General features: G+C 38.5%; 1 protein-coding gene across 9 annotated transcripts in view; it reads right to left on the bottom strand.

The window, feature by feature from the left end:
• LOC127639541 (gamma-adducin-like) overlaps window positions 1-23540 on the bottom strand; it is a 130717-nt gene that overhangs the window by 42161 nt on the left and 65016 nt on the right. For 7 of the 9 annotated variants that reach the window (XM_052121598.1, XM_052121597.1, XM_052121599.1 and 4 more), the window contains one exon: window positions 2517-2742. In XM_052121598.1, coding sequence (XP_051977558.1) covers window positions 2517-2711 — 195 coding nt within the window. In that variant the 5' untranslated portion in view covers window positions 2712-2742. Of the gene's footprint in view, window positions 1-2516; window positions 2743-7336; window positions 7635-23540 lie in introns of those variants that run through there. The other 2 variants (XM_052121596.1, XM_052121605.1) reach the window with 2 other exon arrangements.

Below are 23540 nucleotides of genomic sequence, written 5' to 3' on the forward strand. Positions count from 1 at the left end.
TATTTTTAAATCAAATTTTAATAAATGAAGGGAAAAAATGTATATATATATAAAAAAAAACATATAATTATTATCAAAACAATTGTTAATTGCAGCCCTAGTTTACATGCATAATGTCCAAGTTTTGTGGCTACACTTAAGTAACTATTTATATTTCAGCATTCAAACCAGTGCAATGCTTTGCCCAATAAACTTCCACTGTAAAAGCAATACTGTAAATTCACAATTTTGTTTGTTTTTACAAACTGAGTGAGTCAAAATGACTTTGTGGTAATCAACAGTATGCCACAGATGCTGTCAAAAGGACTTAACTTGTTTTGAACCTGGAACATTCCTTTAAATGCAGTATGTGTTGGCTGAAATGTAAGCAGGACTGTAATCTGTGCAGTATGTTCACTTTAATCTCTACAGTGTGTTTTAAACATAATCTTGTGTTTGTGTGTTCTTTATAATCTCTCTTCTGTAGGTCAGAGGTGCTGGGCTGCATTTCAGTGGTTGAATTCAGTGCTGGATTTCGATTTTATTGAGTGTGTGTGTGGGACATGGATATCTCTGTGGTGTGTGTGTATACTGAGGGTGTGTTCTCCTAGATGGGTTTATAGTGGTGGTACAGCTTTACCTTTGTTGAAGACTGATGATGTTTTGAGTTACATCCCAATCATATACACAAACACACACAAAGCAGACAATTAACTTGATGACAATCCTACTTTCCTGACACAACTAACCCATAAATCTTTCACAGTGAACAGAGAACCATTTTAAGGTGCAACCGGCTGGGTTCATAAACTTTAGATGTTGTGCCAAACTATAAAATTAAGTATTGCTGGCAGTATAGCATCTATTCTGAACCACATGGCTTGATACAGCCTGTAAAATCTAAAAGTCAAGAGATAAAACAACATTTGCTCATTTGTTTTAAAGAAATTTCAGACTAATAATGATGTATGTTTTTTACTTCCATGAAGTTGGCACCCCATAAAATTAAATCATTACCAAATCTATACGATTCGTTTGTGTTACAAAAATGAACTTTTGTGCTGGTTCGGTGTTTGAGATATAAGACATGATTTTTTTTGGCTGTGTGATGTCACTCTCCACCCCATGCGGTCTAAAATGCTCTGAACCAGTGCCATTCATTTGTGCTCGATTTGTGCCGTGAAAATGAAACTTGTAATCTATTTTCCTTCCTTAGAATTAACAGCTTGTGTCTGGTATCAGTGACGTCACTCTCCACTCCATGAAGTCCAAATCCCTCTGAACCAGTGCTGTTCGTTTGTGCTGGATTTGTGCCATTTGGACCACATGGAAGATCTGGGGTGGAGAGTGACGTCACTGCTACTGAATGCAAATTCTTGTTTCCAAGGAATTCAGGGAAATAGTGTTTCTTTTAACGGCACAAATCAGAACAAACGAATGGCACTGGTTCGGATGGATTTGGACTTCATGGTGTGGAGAGTGACATCACTGCTACCGAATACAAGCTGTTATTTCTAATGGTGTGTTCACATACAACATGAAGCAAGCGTTTTGCGCAGCATGATTACATAAATCGTTAATACAAAGATGCGAACAGACGGGAATTTGTGGCACGATTGATGTGATTCGAACATGCAAAATCACATCATTCGCGCAAGTTGACATTTTTCATCTCGAACAAGAAATTTGCATGACGCATTGTCGCGAAAGCCTATCTATCAACATTGCGATTGTCCAGATGTCACTGATATAGTAGATAAAATTGTTGTAGTGGTGTATGGGCACCCGGAATTGTATGACACAACATCATACAAGTACAGAGACCGGACGAGAGAGAGAGAAAAAAAAAAAAAAAAAAAAAGACAATCGCTTGGAGGAAAGTGAGCGAGGAAGTTGGACTACCTGGTAAGTTCTGAAAATATGCACATCTACTTGATTCCAGCTATTGGTTGTACTTGACTATGAACAAAGTCGTAGAAGCCCCTCCCCTCCTGTCCTTTACCGGAAGAGATGGGGGAATGCGCATCCGGCGGTAAAACTTGCGCGAGCAATGAGAGGCGAAAATTTTCTTCGCGTTTTATGTGAACGCACTATGGAAGGAAAATTGATACAAGATTCATTATAACGGCACAAATGAACGGCACCAGTTCGGAGCATTTTAGACCACGTGGGGTGGAGAGTGACGACACAGAAAAAAAAAATTACGTCTTATATCTCAAACAAATAACCAGCACCTATGTTCATTTTTGTGGCACAAACCAGCACAAAATAATAGTATATATTTGATAATGATTTAATTATATGGGGTGCCAACTTTACTGAGGTTTTTATTTTTATACTTCCATTTTCAGATTTCCAATGTCATTGTTTTCCAAAGTACGCGGTAATAGAGAGCATTTCCGCAGTTTTAGTGTGGATGAGAGACACAAGTGTAGCAAAATGAATGAGTTTTCAAATGAAAAATTACTATGGCCGTGGGCCTGAGGGGGGTGCGTTTGCTTGTTTGCTATGTCTCAAGAGTGTTTGTCTTTTCTTACTGGACTTTGTAGCATCTGTGTGACTCTTTTCTTCTGTTCCATCATGTTGAAGTCTTGTCGCAGGTCAGGTGACATGTTGCGTGCACGCAGGTATTCGGGGTCATTTTCATTGATACGGTCAAAGTAGCGCTCTTTTTGCCCCACACTGGGAGGAGGAGGGGTCGTCACCACCTCCTGTCTCAACTCTCCACTCATCTTTACAGTATTTTCCTGCTCTAGTCTTCACCTGGAGGGACAAAGAGATAGTGAAAGAGAGGTTTGGTTTCAGCAATACGAAACAAAACATGTGCACACTCACTGAATCAAGTGTCCTGAGACAGGAAATCGGTGTACTTCATTTGACAGGCAAAACACACTCAATCAGAAATGCCCCAAAGGCAAATACATCAGATCACACAAATGTACATCAACTCAAATCATGAACTTTTGCTTTGTTCACCCTCTACAAAAAGACAGAGACTGGAAAAAATGTGTCTGTCCAACCAACAGTAAAGGGTGGCATCAGGTCTCACAACAGGAGGTGAACACTATCAGGTTTGGTTAAGTTTGAATTTGCACAGACACTTTTGTTCCAGCCATGTGTATTCCTCGCTTTTTAGTGCAAGTTAGGCCGTGGTGCATCACAAATGCCAGAGCACTGAATTTCTCCAGATGGTACATAAGAGAGTGAGAACGTTTCACCAGTTTTATTTTCCACCAGGTAAAAATCTCAAGTCTGACTGTTCAAGAAAGTAACATCATACCTCTTCTCAACAAGCCAAATGATTTGAGGTATCATCCATGTCTGTAGTACAAACAGTGCAGGGCAAGTAATGGGCGGTGTTGGTTTTTTTTTCCAATCCCTAACACCAAGTAGAAGCAATAATACTAGTGATGCCTCAGCAAACACCACTAAAATATACATTCTGCTGGGTCTGTTTTCGAACCACTTTGGTTTCCTGGCAGCCTGTGTCAAGCATTACCCAAGCCTCAGTAAAAAAGCTTCCACCTGTACCTCTCTGTCTCTCTTTGTGCTGTCACACTTGCTCTATTCTCCCATTCATTCCGGGGGGCAGAGGAAGGTTCTTTTCTCTGCTCTCGTTGCTAAGCTGCTCATTCAGGTCAAATGGCACTTGGAAAGATGGTTCAGATTAGCGCGCTGCCAGAAGCACACACACTGGGTTCACTGTAAGAGCCCATGCCAGCAAGCTGCAAAACTACACCACTTTCATTTTAGGTTTGTGTGCATGTGCATGCATGCATGCAGGCACATAAGCCATGAAAATAGAGTGAAGAGCCATCTTAACCCTAAAAGGGTTTTTGTATAAACATTTAAGATGCTGGGGAGAGGAGCAATGTGTGAGTCGGCCCAATCTGTGAATATGAAAAGATCTCAATTTGTTAACAGGCTGCTGAAGGCAATAAATCCAACAGGAATTGCGTATCTTATTTCCAAATATTTATTTCTCAAAAGTACTAAAAGAACCATTAATGGAGCCATTAAGGAACTGAAATCATTTAGAGAAATCAGAATCATTACATCTCTTACGATTCCCATCCTAAGTGCATTCAGAGTGGAAAAGCCAAACAATTTTCCTGCGGGCACCATGCATCACCAAACAGTCAATGCACGCACCTAAATTCCCCCAATACATCTGACAACCACAACCTGGCGCTTCAGTTTATAATGCTAAATACAACAAACCACACACACACACACACACACACACACACACACACACACACACACACACGTACACAGAGCACTCACGTGTTTCAACTTATGATGCAATAATCAAATCTGCTCATTGCAGTTGAGCATTGGCAACAACTGTTGTGTGCAGGCAGATGACGACAACTCTGACACACCCACCCAGAAAAAGAAAGCACAACACAAAAGCTGCCAACCCTGAAACATAGAACTAAGAAAAATCCAAATAACAATGACCGTAAAAACAGGTTGGAGGAATATTATCAGACAATGACCACAACAGGCTTTTTTCCCCAAACACTAGCAGCCACTGTAATGTAAATTTAACAGCACTTGTAAGTAACGACAATTCAAATTTTAGGGTGAACCAATCCTTAAAGTTTGCACCATCTGCTGAAAATATGAAAATCATTGTAGAATAGAAATTGACTGAATATGAATCTACTGGGACAGGTTTTTCATATATCTATGGAGTTACATAACTCTAAGCTTATCAAACACTTCATGTAAACCACTCTGTAACTTGGGGACGTGTTGTTTAAATTGTCTGTTCTAAGAGGGTGTGTGTGTAAAGAAAAAAAGTGTGTGAGAAATGAGTCGGAGGGGTTCAATGCCCACAGCAACAGCTGTTCAGTCTCTGCAGTAATGAACTGGTGTGCAGGATATCTTGCATACATGCTTAGACAGAGAAAACAGTGCTATCCAGTTCTATAATGACACACAAACACATGGGAAGGCACTAGAAATGTGATAGACACACATGACAATAAAATACACAAAGTGAGACACCAGCAGTACTAGTCACAAGATTCACACATTGCAGTCAATGGCTTATTGTGCAGCAATACACACACAGGCTTTATGCATTATAGAAGGATTCACCTCTTACAGACAGCTATCACTTTCACATGAACTATAGGGCATTCTCACAAAACCTGTCAAGAAAATTTCCAGGTAGGGGTGGGCAATATAACCAAAATCTTGTATCACAATAAAAGTAGGTTTCAATCAAGCGGACATACGACAAAAAGACATACTTGTATAAAAGATACATTCACACAATATATAATCCACTGGTGGCTAGAGTAAATAATATATGTCCTTTTATAATGATTTGGGTCAAATTTAATGAAAAATTATCTATTAAATTATTACATACAAGTTAACAGACATTGACTGTACACCTTGACACCAGACTAAAACACAAGAATTTTATCTTAGGTCACCGATGGTGACCTGACAGCACAATTCCTCACTGAATAAATGCTAATTATGAGCACACTTAGGTAACATAAAATTAAATATATATACTGCCGGCCAAAAGTTTGAAATAATGTAAAGATTTTGCTCTTATGGATATAAATTAGTACTTTAATTCACCAAAGTGGCATTCAGCTGATCACAATGTAAAGTCAGCACATTAATAACTTGAAAAATTACTACAATTTGAAATTAGTTTTTCAGAACTTCTTAAACTACTTCAAAGAGCTCTCATCAAAAAATCCTCCATGTGCAGCAAAAACAGGTTTGCAGATCCTTGGCATTCTAGCTGTCAGTTTGTCCAGATACTCAGGTGACATTTCACCCCACACTTCCTGTAACACTTACCATAGATGTGACTGTCTTGATGGGTATGTCTCACGCTCCTTACAGTGATCTAGCTGATCCCACAAAAGCTCAAAGGTGTTAAGATCCATAACACTCTTTTCCAATGATCTGTTGTCCAATGTCTGTGTTTCTTTGCCCACTCTAACCTTTTCTTTTTCTGTTCCAAATGTGGCTTTTGCTTTGCACTTATTCCCATAAAGACCTGCACCCCTGAGTCTTCTCTTTACTGTTGTACATGAAACTGGTTAAAATTCTAGTTAAAGCTGTTGCTTTTTTTGTTGTTGCCATTTTGACCTAATATTGACCTTAAGACATGTCAGTCTATTGCATATTGTGGCAACTCAAAAACAAACACAATGTTAAACTTTAACACACCAAATAGCTTTCAACTGTGTTTGATATAATCCAACTAAAGGAAAAGGTGTTTGAGTGACGGCTGCTGGAAATGGGGTCTGTCTAGATTTGATCAAAAATGATTGTTTTCAAATAGTGATTGTGTTGTTTTTTACATCAGTAATGTCCTGACTATACTTTGTGATCAGTTGAATACCACTTTGGTGAATTGAAGAACCAATTTCCTTATGAAACAGCAACTTCTGTACATTATTCAAAACTTTTGGCCACCAGGGTGTGTGTGTGTAATATATATATATATATATATGAGCATTAGATACAATCTAAACAAGTGGCATCTACAAAAAAAAATAAAATAAATAATAATAATGTTAACTTCTCAAAACTAACACTTTTGCGACTTGCGCAATGGCTTTCAACCAACTGGACCGAAGTTCACAGTACACAAATGTGTAAAATCACAGGAGTTCTGGCACAGTATGCACTAAACTCGACCAACACTTTGTTCACATACCTATTACTTTAACTTGAACAGAATATCTATTGTTTAGCCATAACAAACCTCACAAACTTAAAGCGTAACGCTTAACTGTTGTTCTTAAAAAGAAATGCCACTTGGTTTTACATTCTGTTTTCCAAATGCAATCACATTCATACACTTTTAAGCGTGGCTTAATTGTCCAAATGCTTTGTAAATCCACAGTACAGTGTGCCGCCCCTCCATTCTTCCTCCCACACCCCATCATCACCATCACGCCGCACGTTTTCTCTTCTCATCTTTAGCAGCACTATAAATAGAGCGCGAGAGATCGTCAGACTCAGATTGCAGGAAAGACTCTCGCTCAGAATAGCGGAATATCAAATAGCGACCGAAGGGGGTGTGCGTGCTCGCGCAGTAAATAACGAACAGACGAGCGAAGAGAAGAGCGCAATAACTATAAATCCACGAGACAAACAGCTCTCATTTAAAACCACAAAACCCTTGTGTTGACCAAAAGGTCTCACGCTGAGGGATTTTAACAAGTTACCTCCTTTAAATAGTTCCTGTACACTCAGCGTTGTATTGGTTTACTTAAGAGATTGTTTTTACTTAAACCCACAATATGACAAAAGAATGGTATACAAAGAAAAAAAAATTATTTCCAGTGTTTTATGTCGTTAAACCGACCTGTTTGCTCTTCACAGAGTGAAAGTCCAGTGAGCGCTCGAGCGCATCTCTTGACGCTGCTGAATCCCAGATTACCTCAGAGGATTAAACTCGACAAATCTCCACAACAACACCAGCAAATTCCACTCGACACTGCGCAAAATGCAACTCTCACACAACGACACTCCTCTTCCCTCGTTAAAAGGGGACTTTCAGCTGTGGCGCGTGTTTGAATGTGGGAGAGTAAGAAACTGAAGCGATCACGTGACTCACAAATCCAGCCCATTCAACGAGCACAAACCCGACCGACCAATCAGAGCGCAGCATCGCCTGGGTGCCCCGCCCCCAGCTAGTGTTTACGATACTGCGTGTGTGTGTGTGTGTGTGTGTGTGTGTGTGTGTGTGTGTGTGTGTGTGTGTGTGTGTGTGTGTGTCAAAGAGATAGAGAGAGGCCAAGCACAGCGAAGCCATGCCACAAATCCCAACTGTAAATTAATTATATTATCATAATATACATTTCCTCCGTTTCCATTGTCATGATAATCCAAACAGACATTCATATGAACACATAATTAATATTTTAAATGCATTATATTTAAATAATACTTTTTGAGAAATGTGTAATCCAAGTAATGTACACAAAAGTAATTCCCTTAATTGAAAATCAGTAACTGATATCTGATTACAAGAATTAAAATTGCAAAGCATTACACTACTTTTGACAAAAAAATTATTTTATTACTGAAACTAATTACTTTGTTATCACATATCATCCCACACTGGTAATTGTGATTCGACAGACACACAAATAAGCACAGATCCACATAAGCATACGATGAGAGGATAAACTGCACACACTCCGCTGTTATTGAGTGTTACAATACAGAAGGTGTGAAATCTTGTTACTTCTTTGACCAGAGGTGTCATAACACCTTGCGGTTGGCTAACACCCTGCGTGAGAGAATCTGATCACACACATGCACAAACACTGTAATCGCCTCAAGTTCGTTGTCATTTAATCATGATCTCATCTTTAACATGCACTTTTTTTAAGAACAGTCAGACCCTATCGCTCTAGTAAACCCTTCCCAAGCATGCAAATCATCAACAGAATTCACTGAGATGTACACAGTTATCAGCTTATCTCAGACGACATCAGGGAAGTAAATTTCATTCCTCCTGTATGATGGTCCTGTGCCAAGACAACAAGTCTAACAGATAAAGTATAACACACTGAGCTGTTATAAACAACACGACTACATTGTGGTCAAATATGTAGCTATAGATTGTCAGTTTGATCTATCCAGACTGATCACTGATCTTGGATCAGTTCTCCTCTACCCCTTTAAAATAGTTATTCCAGCTTGCTTATAAATGGTATTCAATACGGCAAGAATCACCATTACTGTACCACTGCTTATACTTATGTTCGGGATTTAAACAAACCCCTAAACCTACGTTTTAAACTTCAACTTGTTCTGCACCGTTTGGGTTATGAACATGAATGATAATTGTGTGGCTTGTTGAGTATAGGTGTGTAATTAATTTTCTAAGTGTATTTACAATTTTCACTCAGTGGATGACAAAATGAAAACAATCCCTTATACTTACAGTACATTGAAGGTGGGACCCAAGCCATATCTATGGATACAAATCCATAGATACAAATCGTCAAGAATTTACAAATTCGGTTTAGTAAAAGGAATCGGCAGACAAGAGTCATTCATTCGGGAGGTGTGCCGCATTTTCGTGCTGTAGATTTGAAAAAAGAAATACGAAAGAACTTGCTCATAGGAGTCATTCATTCTGGAATCGGACTGCACTGGTCGTGCTGTATGCTTTGCGATGTAGATGCTAATATGGTCCCTTTTACGTTTTACTATGTAGATTAAAAAAAATAAAAAATGTTACTGCTAGTTGCCGTTCACACCAAACACATTTTCTTTTCGTTTATTCTTATGTAGACATGCGTTAGACTGATTGTAACCGTATAAGGACGGGCAAGGAGGAGGCAGGATCCGGCTGACAGTCAACAAAGTTTTAATGCAAAACTCCACATAAAACAAACATTAACCATAAGACAAACAGTGACACACAACACGGCCTCGTGCACCTCTCCCTCTCTCTCTCTCTCTAACTGGCACCTCCGGCTCCCCTTTATCTCGTTCATCCTTTAAATCAACTTAATGACCTCCTCCTCGTCACACTGATGCCTTTGAATGTTGCACCACATTTCATATTTTTCGTATTTTTACAGCTCCTGCTGTATTGTGTGGGAGTGTTACATTTATAAACATGGTGTCAGGTTAAATATCACATCAACTTTTAAATACGCATCTTGTGGCACCTGCATTTCATCAAATTAGCTGCACTATGTCTAGCTTCTTTTTTTTTTTGCGCAAGAATGAGTAACGTCTGAACGGCCCTTTACAGTTTATGCCAGCATTTTGATATGATCAGGTCTGTTTCATCACAGATTAAAGAACAAACGAACCAATTAAATCTCAAAGCAAAGAGACAGACAAAGAGAGACAGAGAGGTTTAGACAGACTATAAATAAATGGTTTCCATGAGACAGTGCTGGACAGACCAGTAGGAGGACAGTCAATCAGATTGATAGAGGGCATGGAAAACATCCTGAAAGCAAACAAAACTGATAGGAAAACTTGTGGTTTGGCCTGAAATGAAGTCTCACTTTTATGGAGATGGTGCTGATACCTCTTTTTCCTCCCTTTTGAATAATGTTCTCTTCCCACTAAATAACTTGAGCAATACTAACAGAACAGGTGCGAGTGAATGTGTACTTCCCTGTGTCCTTAAGCAAACAGGTACTATTCAGCAGGCCATGTTTACTCTCTGGCACTAGTGTGTGCGGAACAGCAAATCTCCTGGTATTAAATGAAGAATTTGATCGTCTTTCTTTCGGTTCTGCAAGTATCTTTTGCTAGGAGGCCCGGATGCTTTACATAATGCAGAAATGTTGGAATGCAATCACTTGACCTCATAGAGGACTTTTTTTTTTTTTTACATCCAATAACAAATTCCCAGGTCTCTGGATCTCTAGAAGAACCTGCTCTCAATGTTTAAAGAAGTTGAGGCTGTTTTCACACCTGATTTGAACCAAAATGCAATTCCATTCAATTCATCCCTCTGTATTTGGTTTCAAAATACAGAATATGTTTGTCATTAATGTATTAGCAGAAGTTGCTTACCACTGTTACTAGAGAATAACTCACGTGAAAGTGCCAAAAATCCAGCCTGATCTCACCAAAATTATGTGATTGTGCTGTAATTTTAGCAAAATTACATTACGTGGTTCCTTGGATTTCCTGTAACAGATCCAAGGTGAAATGTCCACTAAGTGGCGCTAAAAGAGAGTTAAATGTTCTCCCAAACAGAGTTCAAGTTTTGAAGCAACAAAACCTACCTCCCAACCCCAAACATCAACCTAAACCTAACCGATAGTGTCACTGAAGCAAATGCGAGATACAAAGCAATTGCTGAAGCAATCACATAACTTAGTGGTGGTCCTATAAGACGTTAAACTCACATGTCAACTCTCTTAACACTCTATCAGCTAGGCTTCTGTGCAATTTGATCGCAAAATGTTAAAATATATCGCTGCACAACTCATGCACTATAGTATTGTTTAGATGTCATAAGATAGCATTTTGTGAGAAACAGGGTGAAAAGTAAATTTCATAACCTGATAATCTGCAGTTCGTGATCTGTGTGTAAAAGAATGAAAGTCATTGTTGTAGCGCCTCAAGAGTTTTTTTCACCAGGAAACTGCCACGATATATAAGGTCTACAACAAGCCATGTAAAGCTCATTTAATACAAATGTAAGTAAAGTAACGTGATTCTATGAGACCAGTTTGCGAACCACACTGAAGTCCACATGAATCTTATCCCACATTCATGTTTTCAAGAAGTCTTGGTTGCCCACCCATGGAGTCACGAGTTCGAACCCAGGGCATGACTCCAGTCAGGTCTTCTCAGCAACCAAATTGGCCCGGTTGCTAGGGAGGGTAGTCACATGGGGTAACCTCCTCGTGGTCTCTATAATGTGGTTAGTTCTCGATGGGGCACGTGGTGAGTTGTGCGTGGATGCCGTGGAGAATAACGTGAAGCCTCACGCTCAACAAGGCATGCGATAAGATGCGTGGATTGACGTCTCAGACGAGGAGGCAACTGAGATTCGTCGTCCGCCACCCGGATTGAAGCGAGTCAATACACCACCACGAGGACTTAGAGTGCATTGGGAATTCCAAATTGGGGAGAAAAAAAAAAGTCTTGGATGCAATTATTTGGGTGGTCACCCAGCTTTCACACAAACCAAACCATATGGCTACAAACATTTTATCTCTATTAGTTTCAGCCTATTAAACACACACACACACACACACACACACACACACACACACACACACACACACACACACACACACACACACACACACGTTGTGTTTCCATGTTTTATGGGGACTTTCCATAGACATAATGGCTTTTATACTGTACAAACTTTATATTCTATCCCCTAAACCTAACCCTACCCCTAAACCTAACCCTCACAGAAAACTTTCTGCATTTTTACATTTTCAAAAAACATAATTCAGTATGATTTATAAGCTGTTTTCCTCATGGGGACCGACAAAATGTCCCCAAAAGGTCAAACATTTCGGGTTTTACTATCCTCATGGGGACATTTGGTCCCCACAAAGTGATAAATACAAGGTCACACACACACACACACACACACACACACACACACACACACACACACACACACACACACACACACACACACACACGGATTAGAGTTGTTTTATACAAAAGTAAAATAATTCTGTCCTATTTATTTACTTTACACCCTCACCTGGAGCTTTAATTTTGACACTGAAAGTGCAACATGCCTAATCAGTTAATGTCTTAACCGAGAGCTTTTTTTGAATGAACGGAACTCAATGGAAACTGGTCTCGGAACAGTTTGAAAAACACCTTATTTTCATCCTACCTCCGTATATAGTCTCCGAAGGCATGTTCCAATTTTCGGACGCAGTCGCTGTCATCACCTCCTCTTCCATTATACTGTGCCACCTTTGTAGAGTTGTATAAACTTGTAGTGGTTACTAATGTTTGGAATAGAGTGAAAACTTCAACCTGCAGTGCTTTTCTTTCACAATGCATGGTAACTGCTTTAAAAGTGCTAAAAACATGAGCCCATGAATCCAGTGCGTGCACAGAACAGCATGTCACCCGTTTATTCTGAAGTGCAAACAGACATGTTTATCTGTCTTTAACAGCAGCCGTTTGTTAATCACATAGCATTTGGGTGTCATTGTACTGTGCAGCTATGAAGGATTTTGAAAATTGCCTACCGCTGCGCTCTTCATCAATCTTTATGACCAAATAAAAATCCTATTAAAATTAAAAATCGCAATATGCACGATATTGCTTGATTTTAAATCGTCAGCAAAACCATCACGATTATATTGTGAATATTCAATATATCACCCAGCCCTACTACACTAAAAGATCTAGTGTGAATACAACTATAGGCTAGGGTATACTTTGTTTTTCCGTGCGCTGTTAAGCCATTCAAAGTAAACTTTTTTTTGTCTGCGAGCCCATACAGACACGTTCAGCGTATGCTCACCACGACTGCTTTGTGAAACTCCGTAAGCAGTCAACGCCAGGCACATGTGCAGATGCCGTGTACTAACAAGGTCTGCCCATGTGTTTAGATAACTGGCCTGCATGCAGCCAGTCTGCAGTACTGTGCCACTGATGAAATTGGCATCACGTTGCACTATGCGCAAGATGTAGCTGCACGCAGAAAACCAAAGTATGCTTTGGTCTTTATAGTGGACTACTGCAGCCCAGTCCGATTTAATCCATTGCAGTAGCACTCATTTATGACTGTTTGTACTCTGGTCTGACGTCACACCTCTGCAGCAATAAGGAGTGTTTGCTTTCTGTGTGAAACCCATTGTTTGCAGTGATAAAAACACTGCAGTTGTGGGTGGGATTGACACACACACAAATGTTGCTCTCATATCAAATCAGGCCAATATTTCCCATGATCCGTCAGAGCTCCGCTCGACTTTATATGATCCCTTAGGGAAAGACAGAATAGTTGCGGCTATAGGCAATTATTTAACTTGCCCTGACTTTTGAACAATACATGCAGTGTATGCTGAACAACTCTTCCACACAAAAACACACATTTAGTGTCACTGACTGAACCTGCACATAAACTTGGAGAGGAGACAAGCTCATTAAGCTGGTGAACTCAAGCATTGCAGAAGATCATGTGTACACACACACACACACACACACACACACACACACACACACGAGAAACTTGACAAATTGATTGAGGCACAAAAATAAATCCATTAGGAGAGTTCTGGAGTAGTGAAGCTAGATGATGAAAGATAATGTATTATTTCATCTGATATCATTTTCTTTGATGAACAAAGAGAAAAGCAGTGACTTATATGTCGTCAATCAAAGCAAAAGGCTTACCGCAGCAACATAAACACTCATTCAGTGACATTTACATGCTTGGATTTATTATTGCTGTTTCTAATTCTTCAGTTTGTCAGTCAGGCAGACAGTGTGTTCAGGGCTGATGCATCAGTGACTGCCAACATCCGCAAGTAACAATACAGCTCCAATAAGGCAGCATCACTTGATAGCAGTCAACAAATTCCTCAAGCGTCCAAAGCGGAACATTCAGTACAGTCAACCAGAAAACATGCACAGTGGTTAAACAGACCTCTATCATATGCTTTCATTTTTCAGATTCTCAATAAATAGATAAGTAGTTACCATGGTAATGCTCAAATAGTACAGACGGGTTTTCTGAATGCGGAACCCGTATAAAACCAAATCAGCTAAACCACAAGATGATATTGAAAATTTCTCAATGACGGAGGGATGGATAAAAGATACGTTACCTTCACAAACGTTAAAGTTCCTGCTAGGTGTACCAACATGGTAAACATACTTTGAAGTTCATTCCACTCAGACCAATTTATTAAAACGAACCTGCAAAAATGGACTAATCAGAAACAATGGTATTGACATGTAAACTTGTGATTGCCAACATGGTCAGAGAGAAGGTAAAACATTTTCATGCAAGAAACCTTGACTATCATTACAATGGGATCAAATTATAAAAAGTATAGAATATCACCCTTTACTAAGCAAAGAATGAATGTAAAACTAGTATACTGAAAAAGTGTATCTTAGTTATCCTTGAATGACCCGGACTAAAATCCCTACAGTACATTTTTATCTGGCTACTGATGTGAGACTAATTACATATTCATTCTCATTCTATGCTCTTATTCTCAATGCGGATCAAAGCTTTTTCCGATTGAATGGTACCAACATTAATTTCACGGTTAAAACTTGTTATCTTGCTTGCTCATTCATGTTCGGCAATTATGTATTGACTGCCGACAAAGAAAGAGACACGCTGCCCTTTTGATCAACATGAAAGCAGCAAAAGTGTAATCCAGGATAATAGAGTTGGATACAGTTCAAACATGCAATAAAATTAGACACTTTATTTGTCCACACACAGTTATTCTGTTGGCACAGGTACTTTATGCCAGCTAATCAAATAACTTATGGTACTAGATCCCCCCAAAATTACAATTCAGTCATTTCTTAACTCTTATGCCATCAGTGGAACACAAATGCTGATATTCGGAATAATCTTTAAGCAGTAAATTTGCACACAACAACAGCTCATACTGTTAGCTGTCAAGTTCTAAAACAAAACAAAAAACAAATAAACCCAAACCAACTCAAGCCAAGCCAAAATAAAAACCAAACCAACCAAAAAACAAACAAACCCACCAACCAAAACAAACTCAAGCCAAGCCAAAATAAAACCAAACCAACCAAACAAACAAACAAACAAACTCACCAACCAAAACAAGCCAAGACAAAATAAAAAACAAACCACCCCCACCACAAAAAAAAACAAAAACCAACCAAACAAACAAAAAACAAAAACAAACAACAACAAAAAAACAACCACCCAAAACAAACTCAAGCCAAGCCAAAAAAACAATCCAACCAAAAAAACAAAACACCAACCAACCAACCAAAAAAAACAAACAAAACAAAAACTATGTGAAAAGAAAAAAAAAATAAAAATCTCCTTTTCCATGAAAAAAATGAACAGCACAGAGACTTGGACTGATAAGAGGGTGCATAAATGATTAAATAAATATATATATATTTTAAATAGCTACATAAAGTACACAGAACTGTTTCAAAATGCAAGTTTTTGTAATAAAGGGAAGAGCCCCAAGATGCTGCAGTGGAACAAAGACCCCATAATAAAATCTCACCACTAGCTAAACAAACATCCATCATCACCAACTAATTCTCTGGCAACATCCTTGCCTAATAGAACCATCCAAGAACCATTCATCCATGTTTAATTAACCTAATTTTGGGATACTGATAAAATCATGAAGAGGATGTTTGTGTGCTGCGATGTATCACATGACAATTTTGTGACTATCGGTCACGACCACACAAACTCAAGTCCTTGAGGAGGCACAGATTAGAGCCTGCTGGTGGATATCATGTGGTGCTGTCAAACCTGTTCTTAGTAGGAAATGCAGGCTTTGGATAATCATTACCAAATGCATAACTCCATGTCCTGCCTATAAATCTCACCTTTCAAACGATCTGATATCGCCATAACCTCATCTGAACTTTAGCACTTCACATAATATCCATCTTCAACATTCCTGGCACGAGAATGAGTAAATAAATACAAATATTAGAGAGACAAAGGGGAACAAGAGACCCACAGATGCCATGGTTGCAATCTAACAAATTTAATTTCATGAGTCACATGGTGTCCATTGTGGGGCCAATTATGAGTGAAAGGTGATTTGTTCGTTTAAAAGAACAGTTCACAACAATATGAAAATCCTGTCATTGAGTCAGTGAGCTGAACTCGAGAACCAGATTAATCCAGTTTCTGAAGAATTATTCTTTTGACCCAGTTGATCTGATTCACCAGTTGGACTGATCTGGTTTGAGCTGACAGCACACTGACGAGCAAGATTGTTTTTATAAATAAAAGAAGATGGGAAAAAAAGGGAGCATACTGTTTGGAAGGACATGAGGATGAGTAAATAATATGGGGTGTGAATCTTCGGGTTGACAGCGAATCGGTTATATTTACAAGTCACTGGTTTTTGATTAGATTCAAAAAAGTTTTTTGCAAATTTGATTTGATACACTATTCATGATTGATTTAATATTTTTTTCAAATTAATTTATAGGATTCTTTAAATACTTCCCCAATACACAACATATACTATACTACACTAAGCAATTCGAATAGTGATTTATTCAATATTTAGCATTTTTAATTGGTTATTGACCATTCATATGCATCAATCTTGATATAACTTTGACATTGTAAATCGTCAAAGTTATATCAAGATTGATGCATATGAATTGGCAGAATTTATAATTGATATATGGAGTAGAGGTACACCAATATATCGGTTTTATCGATTAATCGGTGACAATAGTTGCCTTCTGGAACTATCCGTTATCTGCAAAAATCTATGCCGACAGTTGCAGATAACTTTTTTTTTGTTTTAGATTCTAAACGTGCCTCTTGTTAATAATAATAACCCTTATTCCTCATCAAACCTCATCAGTTTTAATATATATATATATATATATACATATACATATACATGCATGCATACATACATACATACATACATACACACACACACACACACACACTCACTCATCAGCCACTTTATTAGGTTCACCTGTACATCTTATTCATGCAATTATCTAATCAGCCAATCATGTGGCAGCAGAGTAATGTATAAAATCATGCAGATATGGGTCAGGAGCTTCAGCTAATGATCACATCAATCATGAGAATGAGGAAAATTGTGATCTCATTGATTTGAACTGTGGCATGATTGCTGGTGTCAGATGGGCTGGTTTGAGTATTTCTTTGACTGCTGATCTTCTGGGATTTTCACACAACAGGCTCTAGATTGTAAAGACAATGGTGCGAAAAACACAAAACAACCAATCAGCGGCAGTTCTGTGGGCAAAAATGGCTTGTTAATGTAAGAGGTCGGAGGAGAATGGCCAGGCTGGTCCGAGCTGACAGGAAGGTGAATGTAACCCAAATAAACACGTTACAACAGTTCTATAAAGAAAAGTATTTCTGAATGTACAACACATTGAACACTGAGGCGGATGTGTTACAGCAGCAGAGGACCATTCTGGGTACCACTACGGTCAGCTTACAACAGGAAACGGAGGCTGCAGTGGGCACAGGCTCACCAAAATGGGCCAGTAGACGATTGAAAAAAAACATTGCCTGGTTTGACAGATCTGGATTTCTGCTGAGGTACACAAATGGTAGGCCCACTGCAGCCTCAGATTTCTGTTCTTGGCTGAAAGAAGTGAAATCTGACATGGTCGTCTGCTGTTGTTGCCCATCCACCTCAAGGTTCAACATGTTGTGCATTCTGAGATGATATTCTTCTCAACAGAATTGTACAGTGTGGTTATTTGAGTTACAGTAGCCTTTCTGTCAGCTTGAACCAGTCTGGCCATTCTCCGTTGACCTCTCTCATCAACGAGGTGTTTTTATCCACAGAACTGCCACTCACTGGATGGTTTTTTTGTTTTTGGCACTATTCAGAGAAAACTCTTGAGACTATTGTGTGTGAAAATCCCAGGAGATCAGCAGTTACAGAAATACTCGTCTGGCACCAACAATCATGCCACGTCATAACAAAAAAAAACAAATTCCCATTCTGATGGTTGATGTGAACATTAAATGAAGCTCCTGACCCATATCTGCATGATTTTATACATTATACTGCTGCAACACGATTGGCTGGTGAGTGTATACAGTGTACATATACATTACATATATATATATATATATTCAAAACCCTTCATGTGGTGAATAAATGGACTATAAAAACCTTAATTTGGTAAATAGCCTACGTAACTATTGAACTTTGGTTATGCATGAAATCTTTATTTTTTCAGTTTTTATTGGAATTTTGGTTGGACAATTAACTCTTGGGTCTGTGCCTGTCATAGTATGAACATTTGTAAACATTCCGTAAGTCAATTTTGAAAACCACCAACTTAGTTATCGACATTGGCAAAATCCAATATCGGTTGTCCACTATTATGGAGAAAACAAATGAACCGTTACACCCATAGTAAATAATATAATAATGACAACTATTTTTCATTCATCAGAATATTCAGAATTGCATTGCCATGTTCATAAGGCAAAGCTGAAATGTTTTTGAGTTGTGACTGTTTATTGTGACTTGGTCACTGAACGAATCAAAGCTAAACAATCAAAGCTTGCATGAATGAAGGAATGCTACTTGGAAGGGTTTTGCAAAGTTGGGGGGGGGGGGTGCGGGTGTGTGTATTAGGGCTGAAGTGATTAGTCAACGTTATCGACAATAAAAAATTGTTGACAAAAATGTAATATGTCAAATTGTCGTTTGATCTCATTTAACGTAACATGAGAACTCTAATGATTATTCACAAGAGCAGTACTGCAGCTCGCACCTGATTTAGCAGAGGAAGATACAATCTACACTTCCCAAACCGCTTCAGGTAATGTAGATTGCAAAATATGAGGGAATTATATGTCCCAATCTATATGTCCCGATCGGGGAGAGATTAAAACTGCACCTGGCTGATGCACACTCTGTTGCAGGGATGCCCATCCCTCGAGCGCACGCTTGCTGCAGCTAGATTATAACATGATGGCTCACAACAAAAAAAAAAAAAATAAATAAAGATTAAGTGACCCTAAACTTTTTAACAGTGGTATAAGTATATTTAGTCTTTAATGACCTCGCAGAAGTATAACCAAGTGAAAAAATACACTTGTATACAAAATACATTTATATTTAAAATTATTAGACTCTTAAAGCAAGTCTTAATATCTTATATGTTGCTTCTCAAGTAAATGTATCTTGTTTTAAGGATTTTTTGACATTTTCAAATGGAAAACAAGACAAAAACACTTGATAACAATAGCATTTTTTGCAGTGAATTTCTTTACTGAATGAAACTTAATAAAAATAATTCAGTGAATGTCATGTAGAGGTATTTTTAAAAGATGATTTTGTCCTCTTTATTGTTATTAAGCATGTTTAATTCAACCTTTTAAGTCGGGACACAAGCAGAATAATCGGTTAAGAGCTAATGATTAATCGTTGCAATGATCGCTGAATAGGCGAATAATCGGTCTAATAATAGTTAGGTTAATCGATTATCAAAATAATCGTTAGTTGCAGCCCTAGTGTGTACGTGTGAGAATGATGTGTTACTCCATAAGCCAGAACACTTTCTCACATGTTTTGTGTGACCATTCCCACGCATGCACACACTTACAAACATCTGCCATACACTTGCTACACTATCAGAGGTTTCCAGGGAGACAAACACAAATAGTGCAGATGTATATTGCAGCCCCACCTCGTACCCCAAGACAGCAATCAACCTGGGTAAGTCCCCTCCTCTCCCCTTACTTCAAATTTAACATATGGATCCTTTTAAAGTCTTCAAGGGACTCATTCGTATAGAAAACATCTCGCACACGATAACTTAAACCATGTGCACAAAAGCTGCAAGAAGTTATGGTGCAAAAGCAATGTTACATGGAATGATTCTTACGATATTTTGTCTTTATTCTACATGTGAGAGCTCATGCTAAGCTCTTCGGCAGATTAAGATGTTATTATCAGCCACCTGCTACGAGTAACAACTTGGAGGTCAAGATTTTCATAGGCTTCCCAAAGGTGAGAACAAATACATACTAGGTCATGACCTTGAACTTTCACCCTTTCAACCACTAGATGAAAGAGTAATTTGTAGGATTTAGGGTTGCTGAGGGTAGTAGCAAGCTTTTCTTTCCTCTGGGTCTCTTTGTGTTTTCAAAGCGCGCTGACTGAATGAAGGTATTACACAGAACTCTCTCATACACGGTCAGCTTGTACTGCTCAGGAATTCCCCCCAAGTGGAGGACAAAAAAGTGCTGTTTTATTCAGGTGGTCTTCATCTAAAGGCCAGAGAGCCTTCCAAAAGTCTTGTTAAACACTTTGATGTTCTTTTTTCAGTTGTTTTGAACATTCAAGCCACTAACACATTTTAGATGCAGACCACTTGTTGCAAAGCTTTGGTTATGGCCTATAGTCAAAATGTAATGTAAATGTTAACAGACCTAGATAATGTGATTGTAGCTCGCCTTTATCCAGCATGAATGCATGTTAATCGTCTGCAATTGGCATATTGACAGCAGTCTGTTTTCCCAAAGGTACTGACCTCTGGGCAGGACACAAAGGGAAATTTAAGAGGATCTCAGACGGTCAAAGCCAAGATTAATGAGCCAATCCTGCAAACCAACAATCAACTACGGGCAGGATATCCCAATGCAATATGGCAGAAAAGATGCCTGGATAGAGTGAAAACTGAAGGATATAGTTGCATGTTGCATGAAAACCAATTGAATTTATAGGGACAAATTGGGAAAGAGCAAACCGAATGGAGACTAGCATCTAAACCAAACAGTGTTTCCAACAAATTTATTTTGAGCCCCAAATGAGCCATAGACATAGCCGATATATTTTGTTTAAAAACAAATAAATAAACAATATTTTAAGGTTTTAGTTTTTAATATTTTAATATTAAAACTAATAATAATAATATCATTTATAGCAAAAAAAGAAAAACATTATTACTGTTGCAAATTTCTTTTAAACTACACCAATGAACAACCTGTTAGTAATGATATCTATTTTAATATTTCTTAGTTTCACAAATCTTAAGTATACAAAAAAAGCTCTTGCTTCATTTCTGAAATGAATGAAAACTACAGCTCAGTAGTTGTCAAATGTTGATTCAGTAACTGCTCTGACTGATTCAGTGAGCCATTCTGTGAAGATTCCATCAGAATGATTCAAACCAGTAAAGGTGCATTTTCACGAGACACGGTGGGCGACAGGCTTTGTTTGCAATCTTACCTCTTCTCGTTTGTACAGGCGTTTTCCATTCACACGTGAAGCGGTGCAAAACTCGCCAATAGAAGTGCAATAATGCCACCGACTGCTTCAGCTCAGTTACTGTGTCTATGAGACGATTACTGTAAATATTGTATTAGTTTTCATGCAAGTGATTGCACTAAAATAAAATGGCAATTATTTTTTTCAGAAAATGTTTTATAACTACACAAATAGTGATGAGCTATTTTTTATGTTAATGTAAAATTATAGTATCAAGGCTAAACAATGTTATTGTAGATATTGATGGCATCTTGCCACCTGTTTCCACATTTGATGAGTTCTGAATTCTTCTTCATGACTAAAGAAACAGACTGCATGTTACTTCATATTTATATTGGCAAAGTGATATAGTATAAATAACATCACATCATTAATTAAAATGGGAGAGCAACAAATGAACATTCAAAATCCACAAAACAGTTTTCTGTTGATGTTTCAGACACCTGTTGCAGAAGAGAAAATAAAGGAAAGTAATCCATGGCCCATTTGTATACATTGAACAGTCATCAAACATAAGCTATACATGTATATATCCGTAGTCTATTTTCACCTGGTACACTGACTCCTCCACTCACAGCTTTCCATGAGGCTGCTTTCCTATTTATGTCTCTATAAATACTCAAAGAAAAGTTATTTGTCAGGAGTCAATTCGAGTATATATCGATCGAGATATATATATTATATATACACACACACACACAGCGAGTATATTCTTCTCAATGTGGTTTTTGACTACATAAATGCTACGTGTCGTTTGATTGGTTGTGGATAAATTTAGCTCTGATTGGTCAGTGACAAGCGGCAGAAAGACAAAATATTTTTCTCTTGCGTGGTGTGCACCGCAAGCAGCAGCAGGATTCTCGTGAACAAGCTTGGAAAGCAGTGCCACTTCGACTACCACCTCCGTTTTGCCACCTGCCACCTCCCTTTAATTGAAAATGAATAGGGAAAGTGCAGCGACCATGTCCCTTGTAAAAAAAAAAAAAAAAAACACCTTAACTCGTTAATTCAGGAGTCTTTCAATATAATATTTAAAAGAATCAGTTCAAAAGAGTTATATGCTTGTGAATCAGCCTACACTGCTTGTTTCTGAGTGCAGCCAGAGAGAACAACTCAATAGAAAGAAGCGTTTTCTTGCCATTATTTTTTAATGCAGTCTTTTTATCTCTTGGCATTCATTTTAGACTGCTAGATCACAGCTCGGGTAAAATTGCTTTAAAAAATTATTTGTTTTGCTGCAGAATCAGTAATGGCGGATTGCCGCAGCTGAAATGCGGTGCAGGATACACTTAGTGGTTCTACATTTCCAAGGCTTGAATTGACTACTTTAAAACCTAATTTTAAACAAATGGAAGAAACCAAGCCTTTCCACCCGAATGAACTACAGCACCCTAAAGCACCCATTTACACAGCATGTGTCATTGTTTTAAAATTAGTTAATTGCAGCGAGTAATCAATCTCTGTAAGTCAACGTTCTCCAAGTAGCCAAGTTCTCCCAGGTCAAGAATGTCAGGGGTGTGCGCAAACAGAATATCACCAAACTAACACTTTTGCAGAAGCAAAACGTTGGCCCATTTTCTAATAAGTTTAGGCAAACTAACTTCAACAAGATAAAAGCAGAAACTCTGGTTGAATATTGGCTTTGATAATAATGTGTTAATTATCAATGAGCTTTTAACCAGCACTGGATGATACAAGGTTATGTTCCAATCTAGCTGGTTTGCAAAAAGGACAGTTCAGCTGGCAGAAATCAGTCATGTCCCCATTGAGGTGCTTGTTTCTGTTTCTCTAAGAGAACTGCGGATGCCCCACTGTGTATCAATGCTAAACACCCACCAGCAGGGGCTCGGAAAATTCCAGAGCCCCTGCAAAGCGAGCAGAAGGTCAGTTCCCCGAGCTGAACCAACAATAAAGGCCGAGACAGAGACCCCTAGACATCCGCTCACCCAGCAACGGGAGCCATCACTTTCCCTGCCAACTCCATATATGAGGCTGCGCCTCCTGCCGAAACACCATTCAGCCAGTACCACTGTTCAAGCTCAGCTCTTTCCGTTCAGACAGTTGAGTTTGTGGCACTCGCTTTGTTAATTCAAGGGA

Source organism: Xyrauchen texanus, chromosome 48 (assembly GCF_025860055.1).
Source record: "Xyrauchen texanus isolate HMW12.3.18 chromosome 48, RBS_HiC_50CHRs, whole genome shotgun sequence".
Taxonomy (NCBI): Eukaryota; Metazoa; Chordata; class Actinopteri; order Cypriniformes; family Catostomidae; genus Xyrauchen; species Xyrauchen texanus.